At 42.9% G+C, this 27081-nt stretch overlaps 2 protein-coding genes across 7 annotated transcripts; one reads left to right on the forward strand and one right to left on the reverse strand.

Moving 5' to 3' along the window:
- Window positions 1-1231: 1231 nt before the first annotated feature.
- On the reverse strand, window positions 1232-27030 carry LOC106650693 (synaptic vesicle glycoprotein 2B-like). Of its 6 annotated transcripts, none has more exons than XM_023460721.1 (13): window positions 25759-27030; window positions 24255-24519; window positions 7241-7739; window positions 4345-4492; window positions 4073-4253; window positions 3659-3980; window positions 3424-3585; window positions 3253-3341; window positions 2953-3117; window positions 2757-2876; window positions 2460-2680; window positions 2121-2283; window positions 1232-2043 (listed from the first exon to the last, which is right to left on the reverse strand). In XM_023460721.1, exons 3-13 carry the CDS (start codon window positions 7721-7723, stop codon window positions 1863-1865), a joined length of 2235 nt encoding a protein of 744 aa, XP_023316489.1. In that variant the 5' UTR covers window positions 7724-7739; window positions 24255-24519; window positions 25759-27030; the 3' UTR covers window positions 1232-1862. The 6 variants fall into 6 exon arrangements, with proteins under 6 accessions (XP_023316489.1, XP_023316488.1, XP_023316490.1 ...); XM_023460720.1 differs by having other exon boundaries at window positions 24255-24523; XM_023460722.1 differs by lacking the exon at window positions 24255-24519.
- Window positions 20364-22078, forward strand: LOC106650695 (zinc finger protein 510-like). Its single transcript, XM_014368861.2, has 3 exons — window positions 20364-20676; window positions 20748-20865; window positions 20936-22078. The coding sequence occupies exons 1-3, from the start codon at window positions 20651-20653 to the stop codon at window positions 21974-21976; spliced, it is 1185 nt and encodes a 394-aa protein (XP_014224347.2). The 5' UTR covers window positions 20364-20650; the 3' UTR covers window positions 21977-22078.
- Window positions 27031-27081: the final 51 nt, after the last annotated feature.

The raw sequence follows: 27081 nt of genomic DNA on the forward strand, positions 1-27081 counted from the left end.
GCATGCTTTTTTTTCTTTCGTTTTGTTTTTTTGGCTTAATCGATTTACTTACTACGAAAGCATTTTCTACTATGTCGTACAGTGAACGATGTTCTATTTTTTATTATAAACAAGACGCGTCGTCGTAACGAGCCACGGATATACCAAAATGAAGACTAATTGAGCTCTAATGCACATTACATATTATAGGCATTCATACGTATGATATGTTTGATAAATTAACGGTATTTGTAATAGTCGACATTTCGATCGATCTCCCTCCGTCCGAAGGGGGTGACACGAAGCTGAGCTGGAATATACAAGGCAAGATTTCTAACGAGAATCGTCGATGTTGGTGAAAAGAAAATACTTCTGAGTTAAAGGTCTGTTCCCAATCATACGTTTGACGTATGTTTTTTTCACTGTTATAAAAATTGTTGATGCTTCTATTGATATCGGTACAATAATTTTTCGCTATAATTTTGATGTACTTATTATTTATATAAAAATCGATGTGTTCTTTATTTGAGAATATTAAAAGTGGAAAAATTATTTTTACTTTTTGATACTATTATTTAAGAATCTTCATTTTGCACTGCGCTTGGCAATGTTAAAAAAATCTAGATTTTCTTTTAATTAATCTTGCGAAGCAATTCCTTCAATGTGACATTAGAAACTTTTCGGAAAGCCCATTTCAATCAATGTGACTATTAGATACATTAAGAAACGTCTAAATCATTATTCTTGTCCATTATTGCGTCATTATCGAGTTAAATTGACAGCATTTTAAAAATTTGACTCATTGAATATTCAATTTAATTGTGTTATCACTCAAAATAAATAGCATGCGATAATCATGTTTAATTTTTCGACGAAAGTATCATAAGTTTCCAAGTATTTCGAGATACAAAATTTCATAAAAATTTACGAGGACTAGTTTTCACAGAATAAATAGAAACTTTAAGTATTTAAAAATTAAACGTAAAGTAAATATAATTTCAAATTTAGACGAACAATTTTTTAACCAGCTGAAATGAGTGTAATCATTTTTACAATGTAAGATCAATTTTTAAATGACCTTTAAATGACAGTATCACCTAGTTATTTTTATTACAATAAAAAAATTACACCGTGGCTAACTCGGATTAGATATCTCACTTTTTTGCGATATTTTATTTAATTCATAATAATTACCGGATGATTTATTCAACAACTCATATTCATACACATACACACACTCTTTCTTTCTCTCTTTCCCTATACACTTGGCAATGTCACAAAAGGTATGTGCGTTTCTCTATCGAGCTAAATCTGCAACAAGTTTTACATTCACACAAATAATTTTATTACATAATACAAAACACGATAAATTAGTTCTCACCATCGATGAGAATACAGTAAAAAGTACAAATTATGAAAAATAATAGTTTTTTTCCATCGTATTACTAATCGAAGGCTCGAGAACTATCATTTCATCGTAAAATCTCAGTTTATCACCTTTAACGCAAAATAAAATAATAATCAGCACAAAATATCACCTTCGAGCTTCTTCTACGATCTCGATTTATACACATTCACACTTACTGAATTTCGGCAGAGTTGCCACATAGTTTGATACGTTTATGTCTTTTAAAATAAAGAACAGTTATAATTACAAAACGTCCCTTCTGCTGCATTGCTCTCCGTGTAATTGGCTTGGTTTTTTTAATCCAGTCCAAGTAATTCACGACTATACTCGCATTCACGCAATTTCGTGTACAAATCGTCGCACACATCTTAATTAAAAACCAAATTTTCTTTGGATTCGAATCTCACGTTATTTCCGCGCATCGCGTGGCTTCCTCGAAAGTCTCGATAATCGTATACCATATATTTCAACAGCTTTACAAGAAGACCGTATGCGTTTGCGGCAATTTGAGCGTTGCGATACTGGCGATGAACAGCGCCGATGCAGTCAGTAGCGACGGCGCGACCAAGGGCGCGTTCACGAGGCTCTGATAAGTTGCCGTGCCTATCAGACCCGATATTCTAATGGCCGCAGCCATCAAACCAAAGCCAGTACATCTAAAACACAAAGAAACGTTGCGTTGTGGAAAAATAAGATAGATAAACTTTACGATGTCATTTGTTAAATTCATTACCTAAGATGAGTAGGATAACACTCGACTGTCACTAATGTCAAAGCCGTCCAGGCGATGGCGAATATAGCTATGAAGCCGCTTTCGAAACCTAAAACAGCTCCGCTATTCGAACTCACCAACATCAGACAAAGCGCAGCTATGGAAGAGAGGAACAACGATACACCTGAAACAACAGCACGGGTTTTTCCTTTAATTTTGGGTCGACGAGTTCTTTTTACGACTGGATACATCGAGCACTCATTACGAAAAACTAATTTGATGTTTTTCGTAATGTTTACTCGAATAATAAATGGTGTCAATTCATTTTCAAAGTGTTCATCATTCATCTCGAAAACGCACCTATCATTTTTGGCCGCTGAAGAACTGTAAGCGCTAATCCAGCCAATGCAGCGGCTGGTACAAATGCTAGTAGAGCCGCGAGATGACCGTGCAGCGCTTCTTCGATATATATATTATAATCTAAATCAAGGGTAGGACATGGACCACGTAGACTTAGCTGTGTAACGTTTTCAGTGTGGCAATCGACGAAAGCTTGCTCGGAGAGATCGGTATCGATGAATCTGAAGTAGAAGAAAATTGACAGTTTTTGGCAAAGATAGGTAACAAAAATACAGTTTACTTAATGAGTGTACTGACCTTGAATCAACAATTGTACTATTAGTAAAGTGCGTTTTACTCGATTTTATACTACTAAATTCCACCGACTGAAATGTGCAGTTATCAAAGTCAACATGACTAAATACCATTTTAATAAATCTGGAAAAAAGTCACGGATCAAGAGGCATATTCTTTGCAAAATAAATAAATGTACTCTGTAAAATATTTTCCTTACTTGCAATTCTGAAATCTTGAATCTCTATATTGACGATTTTCCAAGGAACCATTGAATGTTTTTCCGTTGTATTCTACACCGACAAATCTTTCTGTGTGGGCTTGATAATCTATTGACCGTAAGAGTTTGAGATACTCAGGACACCATACCATTAATCCATACAAACTGTAAAATAAAAATATCGATATTATACTCAAGTGTCGATCGATTTCGCGTAATAATATTATTCGCTCTCGATGTAGCTCTCGTCCGTGAAGTATACATATATTTTATTACGCTATGAAATATTTGCCAACCTACCCAAAGGCTGTAGCTGACCAAATGACTAGAAGTACTACGGTTACTTTTAAGTAAGGAGTCGCGAATAACTCCAGGAAAGAACTCCAAAACTAAAATGATCATGTGAGAAATCAACATTGTGATGGGCAACAGAGTTGTTTCATTTTAGTCGTTACGCATTGATTCGCTTACCATTTCGATGGAGCACATGATGTCCGCCAGGACGCTCGTGTTATGATTAGCTGGAGACGGTGGAGGCAGTCCACGCGGTCTCTTGTTTGGAAGCTCGAGTTCGGAAAGCTGATACTGGGCCCCCGCGGCATTCTTTTGTGCATTATTTTTCTTGTATATTTTCTGCAAATTTCAAAGGACAATTTTAAAGCCCGCCCACAAAAAGCTCATGAGAATAATTTTAGTCGACAGTTACCTGATAGACCATCATGGCGTCGACGTCGCGGCCCGCCTCGACGAGGTACCTCGGGCTCTCGGGCAAGAAGATGAGGCCGACCGTGGCGCAGAACGCGGGCAGACAGCAGAACAGCAGGAAGCGATGCCAGGCGCTGAAGTGCTCGGTGTTCTCGAGCACGACCATCTCGCCGGTCGTCGGCACGACGGCCCAGGCGAGGAGGGCCGCGTAGACGCCGCCCAGGGCGCCCGCCCCGATCAGCATGCCGATCCACTTGCCGCGCGACGCCCGCGGACAGCACTCGGCGAGATAGATGAAGGCCAGGGGCAGCGAGCCGCCGACGCTGCACGCGTTACGCGAGCACGATCATTGATTCAATTTTATTCGATTCAATTTTTCATTGTTTTTTTTTTAATGAGAGGATGATGAGCTTACCCGACGGCCGAGCAGAATCTGGTTGTCATGAAGGTGCCGTAGGTGGGCATGAAGGTGGCCACGCCGCTGAACAGCGAGTGCACGGCCATGGCCGAGATCAGCGATCGTCTTCGCCCGAGCCGATCCCCGAGTCCGCCCCAGCATATTCCGCCTATGGCGAGGCCCACCAGAGTGATGTTGCCTGTTTTTTTGGTGCGAGAAACGAGAGATTTTGTTTTACAAAAATGACGGATTATCGGCGCGGATCGATGGGAAAAAGTCGAGACACTCACCTAGCCATCCCTTTTCGTTGTCTTCGATGCACAGCTCGACCTCGGCGCTCGGAAGTATGTAGGGGACGACGAAAAATTCCACCGTGTCGGCGGCGAGACACAGGCCCACGTACAGCAAGGCGATCAGTTGAAAGTAGCCAACTCCAGCCTGTGGACGAGAGATTTGCGATTTATTTTTCATTTTTTTTTTTTTTTTAGATTTATTTATTGTCGCTAACGAGTCGAAGCGAGAAAATGAATAACGACGGCTGACACCGACGCGTGACAGTGTCAAGATGAAAAAGTAGACTCTCGGCGCAGTCGTTAAACGTAATTTTTAGGACTTGAAAATGAAAAATAAAAAACAAGAAAAAAAAATTAAACCGTCTGTCAGCTGAAAGGATGCATTATACATTGAAAAACATTACGATGGAGATTTTGTTTCGATATTATTTCACGTTTCGTTCGCGCATCGAGAGAGTCACGCGTTATAAAACCACGAAAACTGCACTTTTCCCCTTTCACGGGCCATAAAGCCCGAGGAGAGAGAAAGAGAGGCCAAAAATAAAACTATTCGCACGCGTCGCGGAATATACCTACCTATCTACTGACTATATAATACGCCCACGCTTCACTGGTCTCCGAAGATAAATAACAATAAAGAAACGACGAATGACCGACGAATATAGCGGAAAAGAGGAAAAAAACTGAACACGATATGATTTAGAGCTCTCGATCAGAGTCACTGATTTGTTTAGTTAAATCGTCGAAAAATTAAAAAGAGAGAATGGCAAAGTAAACAAAACGCTGCGCTCACAGCGCACCATTATACACGACACTCGTTCGTGTCAAAATCGGAGTCGTCGTCGTCGTAGTTGTTGACAAGCTCATAACCTCAATTCCGCTCGGCTCGGCTGGGCCAAAACAAAACCCAAAAAAAAAAAAAAACAAACAAGACATAGAAATGCTCGCGGCGAACGCGATGTCGTTGGCAAACGAGAAAAAAAAGAAGAAAAGGAGTACGGGGGAAAAAGCCTGCGCGTATAAATAATTACTGGAAAATCCTCGATGCAGCTCGGCAGGTCCGTTCTGGGCTGGAGTTTCGGCGGCCTGCCGAACGAGTTCACGAGCACCTCCTCCCCGGCCATGGCATGCGCGACGAGAGGCGCCTCGCGAAAAAGCAACAGCAGCCGTAGCAGCAGCACTACACAACGCGACCGTGTATCGGATGCGATTGTGTGTGTGTGTTTGTAGTTGTATGTACCGCTGTGTTATGTGTGTATGTATTGTAGCAAATGTATCAGAGGGACTCGAGCGAAACGAGCTCTCGACGCTATATCCTACGTTGTATTATTATTACACTCTTGGCACAATGTTGTATACACATGCACGAGACGACGCTTCACTCCTTTTTTTATTTTTTGTCTCGCTCGTTGTGCGAACGCGGATATTACGTATCAATTGCAACGAGACACTCGCATTTGAAGAGAACAAAAAACTACGCACACAACACGCACAAAAATGAAGATCAAGATGACAGCCGAGGTAAGGGCGAATTCACGCGTCGGCGGCGGCAGCAGCAGCCGAGTTCGACAACAACAACGGGACGCGTCGGAGTAGACGAGCCGCACGCGTATCCAGACATGATAGCTGATTATTTTCGTATATAGGTGTTTTTAGCTATATAACGTCGTTTCGTTGGTAAAACGTATGTATATACGATAAAAGCTGAACTCGGTGCACTGCTGCACTCGACTCGATGCGTTATATACACGCACCTACGACGATATACAACACACTGTCCGCGCGGAGAGAAATGCTTACTGCTGCTGCTGCTATATGTATAATGTAATTTCTCCCCCTTTACGATACGGCTGCAGCGCTGCTACTGCCGCTTTGTTTCGACTTTTCGGAGCGAATGTGTGTATAAGCGTGTATAGTGCGTGTGTGTGTGAGTGCTGCTATCATCAGTCAGCGAACGCTTCATAAATGTTACACCAAAAACAACGACGAAAGACACGCTCGCTTCAGTTTTTTAATACACAGCAGCAACACATTGTACGTACACCGATGTCGGTGCAGAGAAGCGAGAGAGAGAGAGAGAGAGATACAAAAGCTCGCATTATATACACGCACGGATGTAAAGGAGGAGAATTGCCAAACCGGTTGCAGTCGGCGTAGGCGATCGAATTCGCCTATACCGTCCGCGTGTTTATAATATGTATACATTGATTCAGCTTGTATTTACTTTGCGAACGAACGAACGACGAGGAGGAGCAAGTGGGTGACAAAACGCGCGCCAATGATTCGGTTCATGTATATTATATCATTAATATACGTACGTATGCGATCGAGAGAACTCGATCGACTCTCGCTGTGTTTTCGTATTATTAATTCATTCGTTTTTTTTTTTTTTTTTTATTTATTTTTCGTCATCGGTGAGCAGTCCCATGTATATAATATGTACGTAGCAGACGAATCGATACTCGCGTCGCACGTGTATACATATACGTAATACAGTAATGTAAACATACACGCGCGTACCTACATGTAGGCGCTGACGGACGAATTTTATACGCGCGCAGTGATTCGATTTAGTTGGAAAAGTGCAGGAGAAGAGCTGCAGAGATGCGACGCACCGGCACGCATGGCCAAACTTCGTTGGCAGCGTATAAAAGCTCGCTTCATCCAGCTTAAAATGTGCATCGTGCGTGTATATATGCCCATAGGATGAAGTTTGTTATTTTTTTTTTTTTTTGTAATAGTATACGCAGTGCCGCGTGTCGGCGCATAAATTACATCCACCGCGAGAAAATTGCCAGTATCTTTTCAAGTGGCTGGATGCGAAAAAAAGAAGGTAGGTCCGTATAGTGACGAAATTCGAAGCTATTTCGAAGAGTGTGTGTGCGATACCGACCTGTTTTATGGCATCCTCGTGAAATTGGGCGAGTAGCGCCGCGTCGCTGGCGTTGTCGATGAGATCGTGCTGTTCGGCCGAGTCTCCGCCACCACCACCACCGGCTCCGTTGGCCGGTCCCGCCGCAGCGACGGAATTCTGTTGTTGCTGTTGTTCCAGCTGCTGCTGCTGCTGTTGATCAGCCACAACGGCGGTAGCACCGGCCGAGTTGCCGCTGTTGGCCGATTGCTGTTGTTGTTGCTGCTGCATTTCTTCGGTGTACGAGCGATGATTGTGATTAAAAGGCTGCAGACCTCTGGAGAGTCGAAAGGCCGTTGACGTCGGTTGCTGATAGCCCGCGACACGCGCCGCGACCGCTGCTGCTTGTTGTTTTTGTTGTTGCTGCTGCTGGCCGGAACGATTTTGATAGGGATGCTGCTGCTGTTGTTGGGCGCCTGCCTCGCTGCCCACCAGCCACAGGCTTTCCTCCTCCGACGAGGGCATCACTGCCACGAACCATCTGCGAGAGACAAAGAACAATTTTTACAATTATTATCGTCGTGAGAATCGATCGTTCGAGTCGAGATATGAAAATTGAGGGTAATAGGAGCATCGATCGTGGGGGGCTTAGTCGACGTTTGTGCAAGATGGACCGTGCGCTAGCGAGACGAAAATAAAAACACAGAAAATATATGACGAATTTATTAAAGCCTAAAAAAAATGTCCTACAGTTTTAGAGCATATTGGTGCTTATTAATTTTGTCCTTGTTGTTGTCGTTGTTTTATTTCTTTCGCGAATTATTCACGCCCGAATTGAATAACAAGACCATCGAGCTTCAAACTCCGATCGACAGTACGTGAACGAGTTGTGCGGAATCTATCGACTGTCTCACCCTACCATTGGGCATTTTTAAGAAAAAAAATCCTCTCGAGAAGCTAATACATTACCAGGATGCGAGATATAAAGACATATAAATCATAAGAACCAGGCTGTTGCGTTTGCTAATTTTAATCTTCTTGAAAAAATTAATGCTTTTTTAAATTCATCACATTTGATTATAATTGGACTTGCAATTGAGAATAACGTCAACGATCGTTTACTAGAATCGTGAATTGAATTTATAGCAATTGAATATTTTCATAAGTAACCGTAAGTACCTAGTCGTATAGTGTACTTGTCGTAAATATTACTTAAATAACGAGCAAAATATGAACTTGACCATGATTTCAAATCAGTTCTTTTGACCATCTCAGATAATTGCTTTTCGTTTCACAGCGTTCAAATTTGCAATGCCACATGGACGAAGTTTGAATGATTTTAATATCCCGCGTCCTTATCCGTAATTGTAATACGCATTGCGCAATTAACCAACGCAAACTAATCAATGCCAATTTTCTACGTCACGTTACTTTATGTCAGTCGATCGCGATCTCCCTCTATACGATAAGGCCCGAGAAAACGGCGTATGTCCAAACTCAATAAGAAAAAATAGCGTGTCTAAAAAATTTCGTACGATATTTTTTTTTCTTCTATAAATATATATACGCTCGTGTACCTCGTGCCGCGCGTATATGGCACGTGCCAACGACGTGCTTTCGTCCGCGCGCGTGTATTACCACGAACGAGGCATCCGTACCATCGACTCGCATCTCTTGTGTACTCGTTGCATGTCTCTCCGAGTATAACGATAACGATTGCAATATACACGAGTCTGAAAATGGTATTCGCAGAGAAAAAAAGCTCGCTCGCTCGCTCGTACTCGAGATCTCAAAAATGAAGAGGAGAAAAAAGAATCATCGAGTGCATTATAATCCAGCGGTTTTTCCCGTCGTATATATAGACCGGTGGCACTTTTTCCGTGCTCCGCATACCGATGCAAAAGCTAGCTCTGCTTTTCTTTCGCCCTTCTCGAATGCGAATCGTTCGTTTCTCGCGTGGCCGAGCCGCGCGCGCGTAACGTAAATACATTGTAAAATATATAGGATCGCGAAAGCTGCTGCTGTACGCGTTCCGAGGACAATATGTCATACGCGTATGGAAATATTATACACACGCGCGCGTATGAAAAGCCATTATTGCTCGACGTTGACGATAATTGATCGTGACCCCGATGCGCCCGCGTATATCCAATCCGATTAAACTTTTTTCGTCGTTGTCTCGCTCGTTGTTGTTTCGCGCGATTTTCCAATTGACAGAAATTGGATCTGGTCGCGCGACAAACGTCAGGACATATTATACGCAATTTATTATGCGCACGCGCTTCGACGAGCCCGCCTCGTATATATACAGACGCATCTCGTTAATATCCACGCGGTTCGATCCTCGTAATCGCGGATTTGGTATTCTGCAATTAGCGTCGATCGGCCGCGTCGAGCTTTTGCGGCTTGCGATGTATATATGTCGTATATATACACATTACGGTGCAGCTTTTTAACCGCGTCAGGATCAATTGCTCGATTACGCGCGAATAACGAGTCACAGCCGAGGGGGGTGATCCATCAAGCGATGACTTTTCTCATTTTCCTTTTCTTTTTTGAAAAAATTCACTACCTACGCTTGTGTACAGGAAAAGTAAGGGTAAATTCAGCCTAACAAGCGAGCTCGCACGTGCCTAGAACTCTCGGTGCAAACACACATACGCACGCGAGCCTCGAAAATCCAATTAGATACGCCCGCAAAAGGAAATAACGAGGATCGGTGCCTTGCTATATATATAATAATTGTGCCATATGAGGTGTACACAGTTCGTGCGTGACTCTCTGCTACGACGCACAACGAAAATAAGTACAAAGAGGAGGAGGCGGAGGAGGAAAGAAAAAAATCCATAAAACGATGACGACTATATGAGCAATTCTCCAAATGAAACGCATTTTTGGAGGTAGAATCACGGCAAAATTTTTTTTCAACCTACGCGGATACGGACCCCCGGGAAATGTTTTTGGGGGTCCTAGGAACATGTAACCAAGTAGGAACCATTGAAATTTCAATAGTGCTTATTTTTATAGCTACTTTTGTGATTTAGAGGACGAAAAATCATGGTTTCTCGTAAATACGGCTAATTACTCAATTTCTAAGTCGCTGAAAAAGTATCAAAACTCATCTAAAAAATATAACTGGCTACTGTAATCGATAGGAAATTTTCTAAGCTTTCCAATGGTGGTATCAGATTTTCCGATAAGTCGCATATTTGCCGAGAAAATCGCCATGATACACGAAGGGCTAAATATCTCGAAAAACTCGGTATGGAAAAAGTAAACTTTGAGATTTAATTTCGATTTTTACTCGTGAAAATGAAATTTATCGAAAAATCTGACTGCACCATGAGAAAGCTGAGGAAATTTTCTATCGAAAGCGTATCTTCATTTATTTTTTCAGTGGAATTTACGAGCTAGTTTTGATTGTAGCGAGCCGAAAACCTCGCGACCGCGCTGAATCAGCTCGGAAACAGAAAACAGTGAACAAAGTAAAAGATATTCCCATGTATAACATTGTAATTCGACTCAAAAAATAAATGAAAATGTGCTTTCGATAGAAAATTTCTCATGGTGTAGTCAGATTTTTCGATAAATTTCATTTTCACGAGGAAAAATCGTAAATAAACCTCAAAGATCACTTTTTCCGTACCGAGTTTTTCGAGATATTTAGCTTGGCCCGTTTGATGGCGATTTTCTCGGTGAATATGCAATGTATCGAAAAATCTGATATCACCATCGGAAAGCTGAGAAAATTTCCTATCGAATGGAGTAGTCAGTCACTTTTTTTAAATGAGTTTTGATACTTTTTCAGCCACTTAGAAATTGAGTGAATTGTCGTATTTACGCGAAAACATGACTTTTCGGGCCCTAAAGCACAAAAGTAGCTATAAAAATAAGCACTATTGAAATTTCAATGGTTCCTACGTGGTTACATGTTCCTAGGACCCCCAAAAACATTTCCCGGGGGTCCGTATCCGCGTAGGTTGAAAAAAAAATTTGCCGCGATTCTACCTCCAAAAATGCGTTTCATTTGGAGAATTGCTCATATGCGCGCGGCGTCGAAGTAACGCAGCTCACACAAACACACACGTTGGTATAGGTGTACAACGTATACGAAACGTCAGAGCGAGAGCTTTTCCGTGTTCGTCGACTTATCGACGAACCCGCGTTTCCCCCTGCGCGCCTACGTGTACCTATGTGTGTGTATGTGTGTGTGTAATGCGCACGTGTCCGTGTGCAAGCGAGCTTTTGCGTCCGCCTCGTGCGTATCGTACGCGCACGAACACGTTGTACATACAAAAGTAACTGCAAGAGGAATTTTTTTCCTTCTCTCCATTCCTTCTTTTTTTTTGTGTATGTGTGTAATCGACCCGAGAGCGATGCATACAATTTTTTTTTCTCCTCGATGCAGCCCTTCGGTACATATACGCAGAAGAAGTAGCACAAATAGCAGAAACAGCTTTGGGAAAAATGCGTCGGCGGCCGGCGCGTTTGTGTGTGTGCGTGTGCGTGTGCTACTGCTGCGAGAGCTTTTACGGCCGACTTTTTTGTGCATTCGTTACACGACGAGCGATTTTCTTTTCTTTTTTTTATTTTTTTTTTTTAACTTCGTGTACGTGCGCTCGAACATGGCACGCGGGAAAAAAACTTTTTGCTGCGTGGAGAAAAGCTCGCGGATTTATATATACGCCCTATTTATATAAAAATTCTGCTGGCTAATGGATAAACTTTTTCCTTCGCTCGTACTGTACGTTATACGCATTATAGGAAGGGTCTGCTCGCGCGCGCAAAATTACAATCGCGCGGCCAACGTTCGGAGGGGACCAAGATTTAGCGCGAATATAAACTTCGCAGCGTTGATGAAAGCTCGCGCCGAAAGAATGAAGAGCAAAAATGCATGATTCTTGAAAATAATATCGAGGTAACAAATATAAGTACACGCCGTACACGTGGCGCGAGATTAATGGACGCGCGTCGCGGCGGTTATGCGCTTTTACGCGCGCGAAAAGAAATGAAATTTATACGAGAGTTCGCCGCCGCGTTGCGGAATGTCAACTTTGTTGCGTATATATTATTAAAGCGATGCAGACGGAGAAGAGAGAGAGAGCTGCGCGTCGACGATAAGAGTGAAAAATTTCATGCGCTCGAGATAAGGGCGGTATACGTTACGGTCGATTTTTATATACCTAGATGTAATATAAAGATGCACGACGTCGTGGGCGAAGAGCATTTTTTTTTTTTTATATACTTGGATTCATAGGCAATTTTTCCCAAATTTTTATCGGATTTTCGGGACCGTCTATCTATACAACCTATATCAGTTTTACCTAAATTCGTATTTATTGCTGATATCTAAAAAAAGCCTAGCTCGGTCCTGAGTGATTTTAGGGCAAAAATGCTAGAGAGCTTTTATTACTGGATTTTGTCCAAACTTTTAGCCCAACAAATACATCACGAGAGTCTGAGTGCTTTAAAAGAAATAGCTACGGTACAGAGAATTCCAATCGAGTTCGACCTGGACTTTCGTCATTAACAAAATTCACAGAGCTTTTTTACAACGTCACCTAATTCACCCATTAAAATTTTGTAATAAGTCACCGAGTCCAACAACCATAAAAAAATCCACACAAACCGCAAGGAAATGTTTATAACCGAGTTCTCGCTATATAAAGCTCGTTCATACTTCTTTTCTCATTTCCGCTTTTCTCCTGGTCTTCCGACTTCCAGATATCATAATCAAAGTTTTGCATCGCGTTGGCTCGCGCGAACAAATAACAAGGAAAAAGTATAGTATCGCTGTTATATATGAAAAACCGAGGCGCACAATTCGATTCGAATATAAGCTCGGCCGCTGCTCGGCCGATCGCGATGCTTCTACTATATCAATCGAAAATTTCATTCAATTATGTATAAGGACTTTCTTCGCCGCCGCGCGGCTTCAATTCACTTTTCTCATTATACTCTAGGAGGAGGGGGAGCTTTCGCCCGGACCGCGAGAGATGACGCGATTCGAAGCTCATGTATTATTTATCGAATTTCTTTTCTTCGAGTTTAACTTATTTAATCGAAAGCTCCGTATACTTCCTCGCTCTGCTGCGCAGCTGAGAGTCGACGGAGAAACACAGAAAAAGAAAGAAGGTTTATACGTATAACTATACAACGAAGGAAGTCGAGAGGCGAACTCGAGTGGAGTAGAGGATGGCGACCTAAATGCGTCTCTGCCCGTCGTTCTTTACGATGTGGCATGTCCGTAGTTGTATAGATATGAAAACTGTTGCATTGACACTCGCGTACTCTGGTCTGCGCTCGAGGCAGCAGCAGCAGCCATGGACTCGAGATAATAGATCCGTCTCGATCTGTCGTGTGCACTCCAGCTGAGCTGGGCGCGCGCATACGGTTTATAATTGAAGTACGCTCGGCTCGCTTCGCGCTCCAGTCGCGCCGATCGCGAGATCCACGAGACGAAGGTCACGTAGCTACGTATATAATTGTGCGTACCACAGCAATCGAACGAGCTTAAAATCGTAATCGTTTCGAACAGCGGGCGAACGAGCTTTTTTTTTACCCTTTCGCTGTTTTAATAACGCGTATATACAATGGATCGATACACAATGAGTATACCTATAATAAGCGTCCGCACGTGTGCGACTGTCGAGCCGATCGAGATCGATTTGCGTCTAATTGCGCTCCGCCCCCCCCCCCCCCCCCNNCCCCCCCCGTGACGTTATTTATATTATATACGGCATGTAGCCTATAATCCTCGGAAAATTAATGAAAGAATTAGCGCGGCTCCGGTGCGGCTTGATGTTGATCTATTAGCGGCATCGACGCGTAGGAATATAAGCAATGTACAGTATACGCGATAACGCGCGTGACCCGCGACAAATGAATTACTGCGGCCTGGGCAATTTCATATATATTTATGTATGTATGTATATGTGGCCGCGCGTCTGTATATAGCTATACGTCAACTGTCACGGTCAGCTGTCGTTCGCGTCGCGGGGCATTTCTAAAGATACACACACACACACACATTATATGAGCTATAGATACATCGCGAAAAAGCATAAAAAAGGTCGCGAACTCGATCAATTATGAATGTCAGCAGAGACACACACACGCGCAAAAAAAAAGCAAACAAACAAACGAGGAATGAAAATACAAAGCGTCGGCGAATGATTGTACACGTTAGTCATCATGCATTTCGCCGGTGAACTTTTTTCGCCGAGCTTTGTTAAATATGCACATCGCTGAAGTATATATCCCGTCCTTGTGCGCGAATATTTTTTTTCTTTCTCTCTTTTTCGCATCAAATACTTACGCAAAGCAGCAGCGGCGTCATGCAAGAAAAAAAGCTCTCGAGTTGCTGGGCGCGCGCGCGCGAGCTTTGGAGCCGCTAATTATACGTAGGGAGCCCTGTGCGATGCGTCGACGACGACGACGACGACGATGATGATGATAGGAGCGCAAGATCAAAGGCTCGCGCGAGCGCAAAACTTCGACAAAAGGATCAAAAAGACGGCGGTGGCGGTGGCGGGGCTCCGTAAAGCTTCGTGTACTCGCCTAGCCCCTTTGCCGTACTCACGTTCACGCACGCACGCACGCACACACACTTACGCGTATTTCACACGCACACACGTACACGGGCGATGTTTCCCGCTCGAGCTCTCTACTTTACACGTTATGGGGGTTTTCTTTTCTACGATCGGAGAGAAGCACGGCTCTGTTTATACATGAATTTATGTATCTGACAAAACACACCGACTCGGCGCGGCGTCGAAGCTCGACTGGCGCCCGCAACGAGCGAGCGAGCGCGCGAAAGCTCCAAGCAAAAAGTGTGTGTATACGGGAAGAGGATGCTGCAAAAGCCTACCGCTATGCTATACGCGCGTCTGCGCGCAGTTATACGGGAGCATCCGAAGTATAGCGGCGCAGCGGGGGCTCGATTCACGTGCAGCGGCGTGGATACCCCATCGGAGCTTTTATACGTGTTTTTTTTTATTATTAAAATATGCGATTCGGAGAAGTCGTTGATTCGGTCGAATTACGATTGATTTCAATTGAAAAAATAGGACGGAGACAGAGAGACAGTGGCTAATTCGCAAGATTTCATTGAGTAAACCTGTACATCTAATGAGCGGGAGCTTTCACGACTTTACATAGGCACACGCATACATTGAGCGAATAAGTACAATTGTTACATTAATGTCTGAGTTAATTGAGCCTAATTACATTTATATATCGCAACGTTTCGAGACTTGAAATTGCCGTATTATTATATACATTTACGTGCATCGGACACGCTGCCGTTTATACACACACACATAATAAGTAATAACATTGGCCGCTTTTAAAAGTTGTAACTCTGCACGACTCGCGTCGCAGTCGCGCGCGATCAATGGGAATTTTCCTTGTAACGTTATTTATATACACAAACACGAGCTCGCTATGTATACACTCGCCCTTCGATTCGATCTCCTGTACACCTCGTTTCTGTATTATATATAATACACCATTTCTCGCTCGCTCTCATTGCCACGAAGCTGCCTCCTCCTGTGTCCTACATACGCAGGTGCCATACACGTGTATATATATCTCTATATAGGCGCATGCATGCATGTAAATTTGCCGCCCTGTGCGCGCGCGAAAGTCTAGCTGACTTTTACGACGCGCGCAAAGTTCTCAAATGATAGGCGCGCGTACCTACACGTCAATGTTGTGCATACATCTATGCACACACAGCGCACATAGTTTCGTATAAAGGAAGAAGAAACGCCGAGAATCTCTTCGAGTCGTTTTTTTTTTTTACTTCTTCTCCCTCTTTGTATTTGAGCGAAAATTGCAATTCGCTCGACTCGCCCCAGCCCCGCGACAGCCGACGACATCAGCAGCAGCAGCAGCAGCGAGGGGGCAAACAAAAAAAAAACAAGAGAAAGGAGCTTTTTCTCGCTCGTTCGAGTGCGCCTCCGCGCAAACGATCTTTCGTGTGTGCATCGCGCAGTTCCTATATAACGCACATTCATATATAGATGAAAAGGAACAGAGAGAGAGACACTGTTTTAGCGCATCGTCAAATCGTCGACTGTCTCTCTCCCCCTATATACTTGCGCGCGACCATGAGAGCCGTATACGGCGTGTGTGTGTGTGTGTGTGTGTGTGTGCCCCGCCGGAAGATAGAACTTTTGATGTTCAAAGCGACAGTCGACAGTCGACGACAAGAAGAGGGTAAACACACTCGAATACACAGAGAGAGCCCGTAGGTATATATGCGCAGGACAAAAACGAAAATTCGAGCTTTATTTCCCCGCGAGCACGAGTGTAGCACGACTTTCTGTAGCAGTACCTATATGTATGCATATAGGACTGTGCACTGCATTCAACAAAAAAAAAAAAAAAGTCGTCGCGTGGAATAATTGATTCGATATTACGGCCTAACGATGCCATATACGTATAATTTATAAACACATAGACACACACATACTCGCGTGATTGGCTCCCGTTTTGCCTACTGTATACATATACAACGTATATGTATATAATTTGCACTAATATCTCACGATTCCTCGACGCACGCAAGGTCGACTCGAGTAAGCTCGAGTACGAGCGAGGCTCCTATACTAGGAACGAACCCTCCCCCGTTGCTGTTGCCGCTGCATCAAGGACGCGCGCCCCCTTCTCTTACCCTCTACGATCGCATAAGCTCTTTTTCATATGTTTCATTATTGCGCACACGATGTTATGTGTAAGCTGTGTCGGGGAACCGAGTGGCGTGTGCCGCTATTTTCGCGAGTAATTATGCACGTAATATTACATATACCGCATACACATCGAGGTGCGTCACCGACACTGCCGTACGATATCGGCCGTATATTATAAACTCTCGTATACACGTAGTACAAGGCAGATAATGGCAAAAAATCGCAGAGGTGGCGCGCGGAAGATAAGACACCGACGCCGACGCCGCCAATGTGTTTGTATAACAATCGTGTGCCTGACTCGTCGAAAAAGTATCCGCGAGATTTTCCATTTCGGCGAGTATAGATCGTCACGCTCTCTGCGCGTTTCCGTGATTCCACTCCTAAAACAAAAACACACAATTGTTGACGCTACCCACTTTTTCGTGTGTGTATTTGTTTAACGTATGTATAAAAGGTTCGGGTACCTTATCGCGAGATCGTCGTGTGGCATTGTACCCGCGCACCGGAGATATTGATTTTTTTCCGAGATCCCGCGTCCGATTTATACAAAAAAAATAGGAAAGGAGAGAGAGAAAGAGAGAGGAAAAAGAGTTTGAAACGTGAAATCGGTCGATTCATGACTCACTGCTTGATCGATTGGAACCAGTGCACCTTCTCGTGGCCTCGCATCCTACTGCGGGGCTTTTTTATATTACAGTTATGTGGTGTGCGGGTGTCTGTGCTTGCGACAATTGTGCACAGTGCGCTGGATATATATGTCTTCGGAAATTTGGGACGACTTTTGTACGATTTATGTATATATTTCGCTCGAACGACACGACACTGATGCAAAATATATTCACGATATATAATATCCAATCTCACGGCTCACTCACTCTGCACTCGCTGCACAAACAAACACATGCACGCGCGCGGATGGCGAGAAAAAAGCTCGCAGCTCGCCGCGCTCATCACTTAAACTTCGCACCACGTATAATAATAATAATAATAATAAATAATATAATACACAACACACGTATATTAGCCACACACACGGCTCGTGGCGCACACTCGAGTACATTCGATGCACATTTTTTCGTTTGTTTTGTTGTCGTTGCTTTCGTTTCGCCTCGTATTGCAAAGTCACGGACCTTTTGGCGCCGCTCGACGACGCGGGAAAGACTGACGAGGCCTGGCACACACGATACTTGCGGGCGCGCTCGCCGAGCTGTATATACAGTGTGTTTCGCAGGCCGAACGCGTCGACGACGACGACGACGCCTCATCCCTACCAAGAGAACTCGATTCGCGCGGCTATTTCTCGATATATACAGACGTATATACACGTTAATGTACGAGTGTGTATCTGTACGTGTGTGGATGCGAAAGGCGCCGATCTATATAAAGCACACACATACACACACACGCGCACGAAGGAGATTGGCCGTGCTCGCGTGAGTACATACGTACTGTATGTATGTGTGCGGGTGCCAATCGTCAAAGCAAATATTTGACAAAGAAATAGATAACGAGTGCAGGTTCATTGCGAATAAAAAATTATTACTCGAGCTCGACTCGTTCGCACACGTGCATACACCTTGTAACTCCCGGTCGTCGTCGTCGTCGTCGTCGTCGCTGTACGTGTACACGTGTGACTGTGTGCGTAGCTCGTTATTAGCGTGATAATGGCCCGAACGATCGCTATACGTATAATGCAAAAGAAAGAGAAAGAGAGAGAGCAAAAAAAAAGGTAGGAGCGACTGGTCGATATCCATATGTGTATGTTCGTGAGTAATTTCAACTTGGCTCGAGGCTATAAGCGTTCCCTTTAAGGATACACCTTTTCCTCTCGATTTTTTCCTGTGCTTTTTTTCCTCCTTCTTCTTCTATCTCCGTTGAAATTGCGATTCAAAAATCGCGTACATGACGCACGGAGTGTAATCAACGGCGCGTACACATCGTTCCCGCCAAACATCGTTATTGTTCGCTCGCGACTGTACTCTCGGCTCGCTCGGAGTGCGTTACGCATGTAGGTCCAATTTTTGTTTATTTTCCACGTTGAGCTTGCAATGCGTGGAAAATGCATAAATGGCTGCGTGTCATCGCCGTACGAGGGTGTATACCTATACGACCACTCGAGCTTTTATAGTTTTATTCGTTCAAAATTTACGCAGCCACTGCGCGTCCGAGTGGTGCAGGTTCGTTACAAGTTCGTACTACATAGATATTTACGCGTGGAAAACTCTGTTGGATACGTTGCCTTGGCCCACGATGATTTTTTTTATCGCAAGAATATTTTTACAAACCTCGATGCGAAACTATCCAATCACGATTTTTCTTCATCTATTAGGAAGCTCTGTAATAACAAGTGTCGTAAAATAATTTGGATTGCAACTTAAAAATGAAATGCTTTTCTATAATTTCAATTTTTTGCCAGGTTTAGGTTTTTTTTTATTTTTGAAATCCGAATGAAAATTTTATTAAAAGTTCGGTGTAGTTTTAACGACACGCGATAGTATAATAATAAATTTTAGGATGTGATGATCGAAATGTACACTCGGCAACAAAATTATCGCAACAAAAAAATTCATCGAAATTTTGTCGATTTTCAAATGCTTCTATCTTTGGCTAGATTTATCGTATCGACACGCTTTTTTTTTTAATTTCTTGGAAATTTTGTCCTCTTTAAATCCATATAAATTAAGATAAGATTTGAGTTAATGTTGAGTTACCAGTAGTATTTGAGCGTGACCCTAAAAATTACTGAAAAAAAATGACTGTTTGAACGTGTACCAGTACCGCAGTGATTTTTTTATCGAAATCTAACATACACCATCGCAAAGTGCTCTTTTTAACGAGTAATTTAAAAAAAAAAGGACCTCTCTACGATTTTTTTAACGCCCTGTAGGTCGATTTGAAGATACCATTTAAAGTACGTAAAATCCCCCGTTTAGCTGAAATCAAGACGATTTTCTGGGCATTTTGCGTACATAAACCGTACCTTCAAATCGACCTACAGGGCGTTAGAAAAATCGTAGAGAGGTCCTTTTTTTTTTAAATTACTCGTTAAAAAGAGCACTTTGCGATGGTGTATGTTAGATTTCGATAAAAAAATCACTGCGGTACTGGTACACGTTCAAACAGTCATTTTTTTTCAGTAATTTTTAGGGTCACGCTCAAATACTACTGGTAACTCCACATCAACTCAAATCTTATCTTAATTTATATGGATTTAAAGAGAACAAAATTTCCAAGAAATTAAAAAAAAAAGCGTGTCGATACGATAAATCTAGCCCAAGATAGAAGCATTTGAAAATCGACAAAATTTCGATGAATTTTTTTGTTGCGATAATTTTGTTGCCGAGTGTATAATCGAAACAGAGCAGATTAAAACGATTTTGTTAATAAATAATTCGTTAACCTGATCATTCAGAGTGCAAAATTAAATAGTATAACCCCAGACCGAGGCGAAGCCGAGGCCGCAAAAGAAGTGCATATAGTCTGTGTATGTATCGCAGTACACCACTGCGTATGGCGGGAAGGGGAAGGTATCGCCAAGGAGCCATCACAAACACGGGGTCACCTACTCGCCTCGCTAATATACACGAGCGGCGCGTTCAGTCGCTGGCGAGGAGATAAATTCCTGTAGTAAGCAACTGTTTACAAATTGGTGAAATCAAGGATTAGTGTTAGCTACTCGAGGCGATTAACCTCGAATATTTTTCCGGTTAATTTTGCTAATCGTTTAATTTTTCGAATCATTATAACTAAGCGAGCGATGGAAAGCAAAGAAGGCATAGTTAGGTATACTATTATTTGTGAACGCCATTACATTTTTTAAAGCGATTTCTTCATTGAATTTGATAATTCCTTAGGGTGAAGGAGGAGCCGAACGATACTTGCCCGGATGCAGGTGACGATAATAATCGATTCGATTCGGTGGACTCTGGCGAAGCCAAAAACTTTAAAACATTTCCAGTTTATAAATCACCGGTGAGTGTAATGATTTGAGTAATGGTCTAATTTTACAATATCAAAAACTATTGAACAATTTTCATTTTAGACAAATCACACGAATGAGGTTATGGCGTTACAAGAAAATTTAAATGGAAAGATATTCATTGACGTTGAGTGCAAAGGTGTAAAACTCGAACCAACCCATCTATCAACAGCTAACTGCAAAATTGAGAATCAAAGTTGCCAATCTATTGTGAAAAAAGAAAACGAAAGTCAGATCGATGACATAACTGAAAAAATGTTGATTGATTTTGAGGGCAAAGGTGTAAAATCTGAACTGAAATTTCTATCGACAACTAACTGCAAAACCGAGCAACCTTTTGTGAAAATAGAAAGCCAAATTGATCAGTTTGAAGAAGAATCTCGATTGAAACTTAACGAATCCAAGGAAGTGAAAATATGTAGAAAAAGAACGTCAAACAAATCAACTCGAGAGTTTAATCAGTGTCGAAAAACGTTTGAAAGAGAAGAGAGCCCAAAAACTCACATCAATATGACACATAAAATCAATAGACCATATAAATGTGAAATTTGTCCCAAATCATTTGGACAAAAAGGTATACTCAATCTTCACATAAAAGTAGTACATAATCGAATCAAACCCTTCGAATGTCATATTTGTCACAAATCATTTGGATACCATCACACCTTGAAAAACCACATAAGTGCATTACATAACCGCAGCAAATCCTTCGAATGTCATATTTGTCACAAATTATTTGGATACCATCAAACCATGGAAAATCACATAAGTGCAATACATGACCACAAAAAACCCTTCGAATGTCATATTTGTCACCAATCATTTGGATACTATCCAACCTTGAAAAAGCACATAAGTAAAGTACATAAATGTAGCAACCCTTTCGAATGTGAGATTTGTCACAAATCATTTGAATACCAAAGTACTCTCAAAGAACACATAAATTCAGTCCATGATCGTATCAAACCCTTTAAGTGTGCGATATGTCACAAGTTATTTGAAGAAAAAAGTTACCACACGATTCACATAAATACAGTACATATTCGTAGAACATACGGCAGCAAGAAAAACCTAAAAGTTCACACTGATGCAAAACATAATTAAATTCAGTTAATAATGGTATAAACTCTAAAAGTTTAAGATTTGACCGAGGACATTCGGACATACGAAAGACTACTCCATGAGTACACTACTTAATTTCCGACAATTTTTCAAGTAAATATCAATGAAATCCACGAAGAACAATAAAAGCATTCATTAAAAATTCTATATTTATTTTCTCATGATTGTGCACCCACTCACTTTTTTTTACACAAAATAAAATAAAAAAAAGATTTTCTCAAGTACCTATATTAAAGATAGGAAGTCTTGTCTTGAATAAAAAAGTATTCCTAAACTTCACTATCCCATTCCCTCACGGCATCAATTATCGATCAAAAAGCCCTGCAATTAGTGAAAATGAAAAGCATATAGTTTCAGTTATTGAAAGAAACTGAATTGCCATAATCGCTCGACTCGGATGAAATACAAAGTTAAGTATAATCAATCGCTAAATAATTATTTTTCTATTAGTGTGAAAAACTTGTTGTTTTCGATGTCATAAATGTTCCTAAATTGTATTCGGGCGATATTTTTCAGAAGCCCGAAGCAATACACTTTTTAGAATACACTCTCACTGATTTTTTTTCATTTTCTCATTGATATCTCGTGTTTTGTGTGCCCATCGGCTGTGAATGAAATTGCGCGTTATCGTGTCAAAATGCACCGTCGCGTTAGTAACGCACGGCTAATCAAAACCCGATGCACAGTCGATACTACGCGCATATCACACGAAGAAAATATTTTATGTCTATTCATTTTCAAAATTTTACACTTCAAATACTGGAAAAAAATATCGCATGTGGGAAACTATCGCATATATGAATCGTGTCGATTCGAACGAATACAGCGTGCGCGCGTGTGACGCACGGAGCTTGCAGAATTGCTACATCATAATAGGCGTGCAAGCTCACGTAACGAACACGGCTCGAAGGAGTTAAGGTCAAGGCGCTTGGAATATCATGTACACCCGCGCGCTTGCTTTAACCGATGTATATAAATTGAGCCGAGCGCTAGTTTGCACGAGAGTTCGGAGTTATTACATTGTGCGGCGTACGTTACATTGTTAAAAGTAATAATTATCATAAACAAAAGCACGCGGGGCAACGAGAGAGAGAGAAAGATCCGAGCGAGCTTATCGGTTTGCGATGGCCTCGGCCCACGCAGTATAAAGTATAATACGCACACACACACACACACACATGTGAAAACTTTAATTAAATGCTCGCAGAGTGTGGTACACGTAAGATTTTTCATAGATTAAAAAAAAAAAAAATACACGGCTTCGACGTCGAACGAGTTCTGACTTGATGATTCGACGTGGCCTATTGGATTGCTCGGCCAAATATACGAATGGCTCGTACATATTTGATACGGCTTGATTGAGACGAACTTTAAAAGTCGGTCGATGTTATAATCATCTCTCCGAAGAATAAGCGCTCTTTCCTGATTTGAGAAATATCGAATGATACCCGTATCGTTTCAACTACGCTCGTACACGAACAGAAATAAGTATGAGTAATTGCCAACGAATCGCAAAAATTCGAGCTCGTTGTATCGGGCGTATGTAATGTATAAAATACTTTTTTAAATTGAGAAAAATCTATTCCGGAACTATTACTCAAGCGCTTGCGCCACGTATATCAGGAACAACTACCATTTTCTTCGACGCGATATAACCTCCCTTCGAGCTTGCGAATGTAAGCTCGTTGGAGAGCTTTTGTACAAATATAACAAGCTCGCGAGCGTATACCCATCTTTATGTACTCGCTCCGCCGAGAACATACACACGCAGCAGCAGCAGCAGCCTAGAGAGGAAATATTTTCTTTGTCGTGTATTCGCACGGAGCCACGTTGGCGTATAATATAAATTCGGAGCGAAACTTATAAATTAAATTTTGCCACATTCGGCGGAATTCGGGGTCATCGCGCGAGTGCATATCTGGCGTCTAATATGCATGTATACGTACCTATCCGTTCGCAAAGTTTCATTTTCCGCCGGGGGCTTTATTACGTATCGCTTCGCTCGCTCGCGATTCGAGTTTAATGCATAACATAGATCGAGGCGCTGCGCGCGCGCGGACTCGCGGATAAAACATTCCCGGAAAAGTTCGTCGAGCACGGCACGACGCGTGACAGAGAGAGAGGCAGCGATTCGCAATCTCTTTCGTATGCGTACATTATGTACGATATAATTAAATTTGACGCGGTCCGTGTACTCGCGCTTTAATTGATATTTCCAGTCGAGCTCGCCTCCAAAGGGAAGATATTACGAAATACTCACCTGGCTTAATGAATGCGCCGCTCGTAGTTCCACTTATTTCACTCCCTCGGCTTTCTCTCTGTATACGGCAGTCGTGCTGTATAGTATGTATTAACGGACGAGCCACGTGTGAGGCGGCGGCGACGTCGAGAGCCGATCGGCCGATGGCGACGCACACGAGCAACAGTGAGAGAAAGAGAAGAGAGATTTTATGTCGACCGGGTCTGAGTTCGCGTTGATACTCTTCACTGGGCTGATCCAATTTTCCTTTTATTCTCTTGCTACACTGTCTTTGCAAGGTAGAAGGAAGAAAAGAAATACGACTTTTAGGATTTACTCGTCCTTCAGAAAAACACATGTATCTGTGTGTGTGTACAGCTTATACGAACAGCGTGAAAGAAAGCCGAAAGCTCGGGTTATCCGAGTACTTTTATGCGCTGCGTAGCTCTTGAGCTTTTTCAACGCGACTTCATTATGTTAACCACAAAGTTTGATTTTTACGTCTATAGAAGACTTCTAGAGGAAAAATAATAGGCATCTCCGTGAATCGGAGAAGAAGCAAGAGAGAAAAATGTATTTTCATATGGCCGGATGAAAAATGCGTCATTATGTCAACGTCGCTATGGCGTGTCGACGTCGTCGTCGTCGGCACGTCACAAATATAAGCTCGAAAGCTCGTTAATCAAGCTCTCATTTTCGGTCCACGAAAAACCAACGAGCTCGCGAGCCAGAGATACGCAGAGATAGATGCCGTTATTTATACGCCGTATACTTATATAGCGATACGCTTTTTGTGTAATTAAAACGTCGCAATCGCGCTTAATCGTCCTCATTACGATTCGAGTTTACAAACGCGCGCCTCGAGCGAGTATTCTCCCGTTTCTTCGCTCTTTGTTGGAATTACACGCGGAAGTGCAGTGACAGCGGCAGCAGTCGCAAGCTCGGATCGCGTCCTCCTTCTCCCCCCACCTCCTTCTTCTCCTTCTGCTCCCCCATTCTCGTGTCGAGAGGCAATTTGCCAAATTTCACTCTCTGCGAGAGAGGAGAGCTTTTTTTTCGTATTATAATGCTCTGCGCGCTTGTTATTAAGTGCGCGCGCGCGCCTCGTGTCAATGCCAACGAAAATGAAAAAAAAAGAGAGAGAAGAGATAAAAAAAAAACATCGAATCCGCGAGTGTATTCTTTGCCTGTATCGTTGTACACGCGCGGAGAGACCTGGCAAACGCGCCGCGAGACAAAAAAGCTCGTTAGGCTTATTTAAGTACCTGCACGGCTGTAATAATAAATACTTCGACTCGAATACTTCTAAATTCGTAAAGAAAAGCAGAAACAAAATGAAGAGGAGGAAACTTTTCGTTATTTACAATCGTTTCGGGGATAAAACGAAACTTACATTATGCAGACAATGAAATTGCATGCGTTCGAAAGCTCGATGTACAAAACGGAAGCGTACGTACGTGTGCCCACGACCGATCGTACAAGCTGTACGTACGCTAGTACATAACGACGAAAAAAAAGAACTTACCTGGAGTAAATAACTTGCGTACGTTGGCGCAGTCAAGGGGGGTCACACAGGTGAGTCGCTCGGTGACGTCTATCTTTCTCTCTTCGTACAAATACGCCACGGGAAAAAACGAATTAAACAGTCGATAATACAATTACACGCTATTACACGGAGTCCCCCTCTAAGCTAGGGCTATAACTATGCTGCTGTATGCACACGGCACTCGCACACACGCACACACGGTCGCACTTAAATGCACAAAATCGACGGCGCACAGACACAAGCAGGCTGGAAACTATCGTTACGCTTCATATCTAGTACACACGCTTACATATGTATGTGAGCTATTCGCAGCCGCTGCTGCTGCTGCTGCTTTACTGCACGGTCCATCCAAATAGTTGTGTAGTATAGTCGCGCGCAGCCGTGCGCCATATACGCGATAACGTATTATAATAATACGATGATCAACGCGTAGCACAGCAGCACACAGCGTGTGTTACAAGCAATATGTCGCGATGAAAAAAAATGAGAGAAAAACGAAGCAGTTTACCCCAAACCACCAAGATACAAGCGCACTCGCGAAAGAGTCAAGTCTTGCGGGGCAGTATGCGCAGGCAGTATCTGCCAGGTCTGCGTCGCAGTTTCGCGGCGAGCTGGGCCTTGCGCTCGAGGACCGGCCGCCTGATGGCCGCGACCACGCCGAGAAACAGCCTCACCAGCAGCTGGAACAGCCGCGCCAACGGTGGTCTCTTCTGCTGCTGCTGCAACTGATGATGTCTCTTCTTCTGGGCCGAGACGAAATTATTGTTGATGTTGATGTTGTTGTTGCTGTAACAATTGACACCGCGTCAGGCTGGAATTGGTTGCTGTTGCTGTTGTTGCTGACCGCTGCTGTTTCGACGCTGTTGTTGTTGCTGCTGCGGTTGTTTGTTGACGCAGTCGTTGTTGGACGATCGAGCTGCTGCTGCCGATGCAGTAGTAACGCTGCCGCTGCCGCTACAGCTACCACTACTACTTGTGCTACAACTACTGCGACGACGAGCTGCTGCTGCTGCTGCTGCTGCTGCTACCGACGAGTTGTTGCAGTGCGATGATGATTCTTCTTCGGCCATTGGAATCCGACCTGTACCACATACGACAGCGCGCAGATATTTTACACACGCACACACACTGATATTCACACGGATGTACACACACGAGCGAGCAGAGCAGAGAGAGTCTATAGCGCAAAGCTCTGTACGAGCTGCTGCTGCTGCTCCACTCGGTTTATTATTATATATGAGAAGAGAGAGAGAGAAAACGCGCACACAGCGAACGATCTAAACGTGTACACGCGTTTGCGCG

Source organism: Trichogramma pretiosum, unplaced genomic scaffold, assembly GCF_000599845.2.
Source record: "Trichogramma pretiosum strain Unisexual culture from Peru unplaced genomic scaffold, Tpre_2.0 scaffold38, whole genome shotgun sequence".
In the NCBI taxonomy this organism is placed as follows: Eukaryota; Metazoa; Arthropoda; class Insecta; order Hymenoptera; family Trichogrammatidae; genus Trichogramma; species Trichogramma pretiosum.